The sequence below is a fragment of the Mytilus trossulus genome, chromosome 9 (assembly GCF_036588685.1).
Source record: "Mytilus trossulus isolate FHL-02 chromosome 9, PNRI_Mtr1.1.1.hap1, whole genome shotgun sequence".
In the NCBI taxonomy this organism is placed as follows: Eukaryota; Metazoa; Mollusca; class Bivalvia; order Mytilida; family Mytilidae; genus Mytilus; species Mytilus trossulus.
Genome location: NC_086381.1, coordinates 22,455,034 through 22,461,826, shown reverse-complemented (window position 1 = coordinate 22,461,826; position 6,793 = coordinate 22,455,034). Strand labels below are relative to the sequence as shown.

General features: G+C 33.2%; 1 protein-coding gene across 1 annotated transcript; it reads right to left on the bottom strand.

Moving 5' to 3' along the window:
* Positions 1–1,263: 1,263 nt before the first annotated feature.
* Positions 1,264–6,335, bottom strand: LOC134685322 (muscle LIM protein 1-like). Its single transcript, XM_063544990.1, has 6 exons — positions 6,130–6,335; positions 4,578–4,698; positions 3,224–3,398; positions 2,587–2,698; positions 1,918–2,011; positions 1,264–1,559 (listed from the first exon to the last, which is right to left on the bottom strand). The coding sequence occupies exons 2-6, from the start codon at positions 4,690–4,692 to the stop codon at positions 1,501–1,503; spliced, it is 555 nt and encodes a 184-aa protein (XP_063401060.1). The 5' UTR covers positions 4,693–4,698; positions 6,130–6,335; the 3' UTR covers positions 1,264–1,500.
* Positions 6,336–6,793: the final 458 nt, after the last annotated feature.

The following is a 6,793-nucleotide window of genomic DNA, read 5'->3' as shown; positions in this document are numbered from 1 at the left end:
AATTTATACTAGAACACACCCGTGATTTCGCGGGTCCGTGACTGAATCAAAGTATATTACTATGTGCAAGCCTTATTTTAGTATTAGTATTGTCATCTGATAAAGTCATGCCTATTATAAGATACACAGTTTTCTCTGCTTTCAAATCTTTCTGTATGAACCCGTCGAACTGGAACTTATCAATTATTGGTAATATTAATCATTTGGAAAACAAACGGTCCTGGAAGGGAGTATTTTTTAATCAACATTATTGTCCTATATTAGTTATAAATAAAGTTATAGGTAACAATTTGACAATTTAGTTGTGTCAACCCTGTGATTATGACCCGTGTATATAGCATATTAATCCTAAATACACCGTTTGGTGGTGCGCCTGTCAGATGCGGAACGTTCAGATAAGGTAATAGGTAACAGGTGAATATACTATTGGTATCGGTATCGGACTCGATCCGGAACTTCTTAATTATTGGCAATATTAATTACGTGGAAAACAAAAGGGCCTGGAGTGGTGTAATTTTTAATCTACACCTTTGTACTATATTAGTTATATATAAAGTTGAATTCTTTGATTCGTCGTTATTACGTGATGACGGCTGACAAATTGGACCTCGTAAGAAATGCATTACCCAGCATATGTTATTAATTAATATAAACATGTATACATATGCAATATAAAAGTGAACAGTTCATTCAGTTTTGTGGTATGTTTCATTTATAATTAACCCTAGTAAAATTTATTCGTATATAAAAATGTTTAACCCCGTCACATGTCAGGAATCTGTGGAACCTTGGTTTCATTGGTTCATATGTCGTTTTTCGTAAATAATTTTGTTGTAAATGATGTCGTTCTTTTTTTCTCAATTGAATTATTCTATATTTTTCATGTTGGGGCCTATTGTAGGCGATTGTACTGTGTGTGCTTTGTCATTGTTGATGGACGTACGGTATTCTAAAATTGCTTAAATCCCCCCTCATTTGAACGTTTATATACAAATAACAAATAATACCGATTCCAGTGCATACGTTTTTTTCTCTGTTGTAATCCTCTATGATCTATCAGGCACACTTGAGACCAAATGTATTGGAAGCCTTTGACATAAAAAGTTTCAAACTTCTAAACAGTGGTGTGTGGGATCGCTATACGACATCGCCACTGTTACGGAATAAGAAAACGTTCACGGGCGCATATGTAAGTCCTTTGTTTAGTGTATGTTATAAAAATGTTATTACCGATAATGTGAAGAAACAACGAAAACAAGGAGATAACTAAAAAGTTTAATATAAAAAAAATATAACCAAGATTAAAAACAATAGTAGTTTTGATAAATTAAAAGAGTGTGGTTTGCACATTATATGTTCCACATGAAAGGGTCAAACTAAGAGCATGCACGGCTAGCCAGTGAGCTATTGATCGATCGTTTGTGTTTCTGTCACGTGACGACAAGGAGTTCGGCAGGTACTGTTTCTACGTTAGAATGACGTAGGCAGTTTTGTTCGCAGTTATTTAGCCAAAGATCCAACACCAAATCCATGAGGTCCAAAATGTTTTGCATAACATCCTGTAAAAAAATAAACTTTTAATTAACACTTCATGAGTGAAGATGTATACATTTATTAATTCAACAATTCATAATACGAATCTATATAGCATGATACTTGCATCGAGTGTTGTATAAAAGTGAAAGAGTCCTAATCTTTAAATAATTGTTCCTTTACAAACATATGATATTATAATTACTTATACATGTTGCGTAAAAATTATTAGCCTGTATTTCCCATAGTCAAACCCTTGCATAACTTAAGAAGTACATCGAACAAATTGAATAAACATATTCTGTGAATGGCTTTATGTGGAGAGTCTCTTTTGGAGAGTTGTCTCATTGGCAATCATACCACATCTTCTTTTTTCATATTTACCTTTGCAGTAGATTTCTATCTCGTGTCTGCATAGTGTTGTAGAATCTACAGGCTTGTTACACTCCTTACATTTACTGCAACCTTTATGCCAAGCCTAAAACAAACAAAAGACGAATGTACATGATCTACACAGGTAACAAAAGAGGCCCCGAATGTACATGATCTACACAGGTAACAAAAGAGGCCCCAAATGTACATGATCTACACAGGTAACAAAAGAGGCCCCAAATGTACATGATCTACACAGGTAATAAAAGAGGAATGTACATGATCTACACAGGTAAATGACTGACTGTGGTCGTCATACTCTATTCTTTTCAGTTTGTAAAGGGGCATAACTCTAGAAAGGTAAAAATGACACCACCCAAATTCAATAAGCATTGCGTAGAAGTTTCATTACATTTTGTTGAGGCAAACTAGAGAACGGAAATAAATTTCGGGACGTACAGCGGGACGATGACAAAACTCAATGCCCACTCCTCTACGGTGAGGCATAAAACTGAAGTCAATACAATGTCAATTGATCAGGTGATTAGATTGAACTTTCGACTGACACTAAATTACTTCATGATATGTACTGGATATGGTCAAAATATTTCATTTCATTCAATGGTGAAAGGACACTTTTAAAAACACTAGATATCTCATTCAAGCGATCTTATAACTTACGTCTGTTAGTCCTATAGCTCGTTCAGCTTCATACACAGTTTTACCACATCTAGGACAATGAGGACCGGGTCCGGAGTTTGATGGTCCGACATGCTGCTCCCTTGGACGATTGCTATAAATAAATAAAATATAATTTTTACAATTTACAGAATTTAAAAACCTTGTTTCTGGTCTCATTCCTCGGTTTTATTAGTGGCGGATCCAGAATTTTTTCATAAGTGGGGGCCCACTGACTGCCTAAAAGGGGGCGACTCCAGTCACGCTTCAGTGATTGCCTATATAAACAACCATTTTTTTTCCCAAAAAAGGGGGCCCGGGCCCCCTGCCCTCCTAAATCCGCCTCTGTTTATAATAATCATAGTTTGATAATAAATTGTGTTACCACGTAACATATATTTCATAAACCATTGTACATATTTAGGCTTTACGTTGTGTTAATTTTAAGAAGAGTTGAGTAAAGTTATCAATCATAGTTCAATCCATCCAATGTTAACTCTCCACCTACATTGACAGCACCCCGATTTTTCATCGGTCGTGTGGTAAAATGGATATCCATCTATCTATTTTAGCATTAACAGCACTGCGATTTTTCACCAACCGTGTGGTGAATTGAAATCCCAATCGATGATAATCTTACCTCATCTCACTATCTTTGTTTCCAAACTGTGATCCGGTTTCCATACTGAGTGCACCCGCTCCCTGACCGAATCCGTAGCCCTTTGGACCGAATTTCTTTCCGTGACATCCTTTACAATACACACGACCTTCATGCTCAGCTACAGTTGTACTTTCTAACAACTTATTGCATAAACCTGAAAAAAAACAACCATATCAATGTTTTATGATGATTGAGTGCACACATTTCATTTTCTAGTGTCGTGTTGGATATACATTTGCATGCCTACTGCATACATGTACAAAGTAAATGAACTGTCACATTTATGCATGTTTAATTATTTAATGAATTGCAGTTTATATGATATATCGTATGAAATTCTAAGTATAAAGTGCATTTACGGTTTCGGAAATAATCCAGCTAATCTAAATATTTACCAGAGGCAAAAGATATAACTGTTCATAGTATGCCATTCTTATGATTCCTATTGAGTTAAGTGTTTCTAAATTGTCGTATATTTTTGCGTTTTCTCTGTATATTGATATTCACTGAGGTAAAATAAGGGATGAGGAATGTGTTGATACTGTATTTGCTAAAAGTATAGAATCTCGCCTGTGGCTGTGTGTTTATATCAAATATAATATAAATCGGTTTTCTATTAAGCATTTTTGTTCAAATGTTAAGTAATTTGCTAGTCTGTTAGATTTATTCAAAACGTTTTCAGGTTCGAGGGGTCTTCAGAGTTTGGCGTATTGTTTATACACTTGTGTTAGGAGACCATATTGTTTCCTTTAGGTATTCATAACAATAAGGAGATGTGGTACTATGATTGGCAATGAGACGATTTCCACAGGAGACAAACAAGACGTAGAATTTAGCACCCATAGGGAAATGTAAGATGTTCAACAATGAGCACAAGCCATTTTGTACATTATTTATCAAACTATAAATGTTTTTATTTTATTGCGTCGCGTTGTTCGTTTACTGTTTCATTTAACTGACATATAAATCTCCATCACATAAATAAACCAAAATAATATTTATGAATATTGAAATGTGTCGAGCATCTTATTTACGAGTTTCCCCCATTATATTCAAAGGGGATTAGAGACAAACGACTGCACAAACAAACGAGTAAACTTATTTATTGGAATATACAACTTGAAATCGTTCATGTTCAACAGATATATAAAGAGGTATAATCAATGTATAACAATTTTTTTTATTGATGTAGTGTTAGTTTTTTATTTATTGTCCAAATCTACGATGCGTTTTTTTGATACCATGAAACTGGATTTTTTTTTTTTTATCAAATTCACGATAATTGAGCCATAAAAGTGTGTTCTTCTATGATCTCATTTTTTAAATCACTTACCACATTTAAAACACATTTTGTGCCATTTTTTACCGGCTCCTAACTTTTCTTCAGCTGCATACACAGCGCTTCCACAAGCTGGACAGATTGACCTCTCTGGTGGTTTGAAAGGCATTGTTTACTGTAAAATAAATAATTGCCTTCAAAAACGAGAAAATTTTGAGAGTTGATCAACTCCATAAAATTATTGCTTCAAAACTACTATACTATAGTACATGTATAGAATCGGTACTTCTTATGATAATGTGCACAGCTAACTTTAAATCTGTGAGATCTATCTCTTTATATAGTAGTAATTTATATACGATGCCCTTCTGTTTTAATGTGATGATCTCATAAAACAATACTGATTTCAATCCATACACAATCTTACTTTTGATTTTATCTACAATGATATCATTCTATCATTGACTGTTACCTTCTGTTAGTAATACCTTTATTTCGATGATTATGATGATGATACGTTATCAAATCGTAAAAATCAAAAGTACATACTTATGAAGTGCAATGTCATTGATATATATATACGTACAACACAGTTTACTTAGAACTAATAAGATAAACAGCTTTCAATAGGTATAGTGTAATTTTAATCTACTTGTTTTTTGTATATATAGTTGCACGAGCTTACTTATCTGCATATATGTTTTAGCAGAAATTGATGTTCGTGTTAATTAATCTTGCAGTCTTAGCGATGTAAAATTGGCAGCTTCATGTAAATAACTTACTTCACATAAGATGACTCACATAATTTATCACGAACTGTGTATATACATTCCAAATTTTACATAAACAAATGTGGAAAATACGTCATTGTTTTTTTACTATAATGAACAAAATCAATTGAAAATCTCCTAAATCACAATGGACACTTGTGCGACTATTGTTATATTAGTATTAAATAAATGATTTTTTAAAATGTGCTTTTTAAGATAACGGATTGGTGTTTAAATCTAAAAATAGACAGAATGTTTCTTTAAGTTGAGATAAATCTTAATCGGATTTAGGGGGGGGAGGGGACAGTTTGGTCTCCCTCTCCTTGTGGAGCTACATTTATGGTTAATAAATATACTTTATATGTCCCACCACAAACTTTGCTTAGTTAAAGGACCATTTTTGAACTCCTGGAAATTATTTACATGTATTGCATTTAAAAAATTCATTAGGTTGTGGCCTTCAACCAGATGATTCAATGAACATTCACTCTAACCATCAAATAATTCAGAATCCAGATACGTTTTCTTGTTATCTTTTATCAATTAAATATCTCACTTTAAACTAAGGACTGAAAGTATTTTTCACTGCAAATATTTAAAGTTTGTTGAAATAATGTCACCAGCGCTTTCAATGTTTCATGCTTTCATATATATAAAGGTTTCTGTTAACGATTCAAAGAACATGATTAAATTTATAACAATATGTTGTTATTTTATTTTCAAAAGGGTTATTGTATATGAATCTTTCCTAAAACAGTAAGATATAATAGATTCTGTGACATTGTGTTTTTAACTTTTCAAAAACCTTAATTAATATGAATTATACATCTACTCACCTCAGTGTAGGTATCGTCAGCAGCGAAACAAGGCTGGGAATTTGGAATTCTTTGCACACGGGACAATGTATATGAACTTCCACCCTAACATCTTTATTTTCAGTTTTATTACAATTTTGCACACTTCTCTAATAAGAGGTTATTAATAGGGGTTTTGAAAAAAATCTCACAAAGAGTTGTGCAAGACACCAGGAAACTATTCAAGCTATGGTCATTTCCTTAATAATAGATTAAAGGAAGTAAAAATATAAGGAAGAAGTCGTTAAGTACACAAAATCAAATAAAAATCATTTTTTAATATTTTTTTTCTTCTCATAAAACCCATTAGAACCCATATGATGCTTCAAACGGTAAACAAATTTCGACATAAATGGTTCTTGCATATTTGCCTATCTCGTCATCAGAGACAAAGAGTGAATGATATAACGCAAACATTTGTAACTCAACGTAATACAATTTGTAATCGGGACCACTTTCTTTTATAAATTGCGGAAGATAAAAATCTAAATTATGTAATTTCATTACGGAGTCTGTGTTGTAGGCTGAGGATACTTAATCTTCAAAGATTGATGAAAGCGGATTAAACGATGGGATTAATTTTCTGCCAACTGCGCGCACACTGATGATTGGGAAGTACTACACAGAGATTCTAAGTAGTTAACGT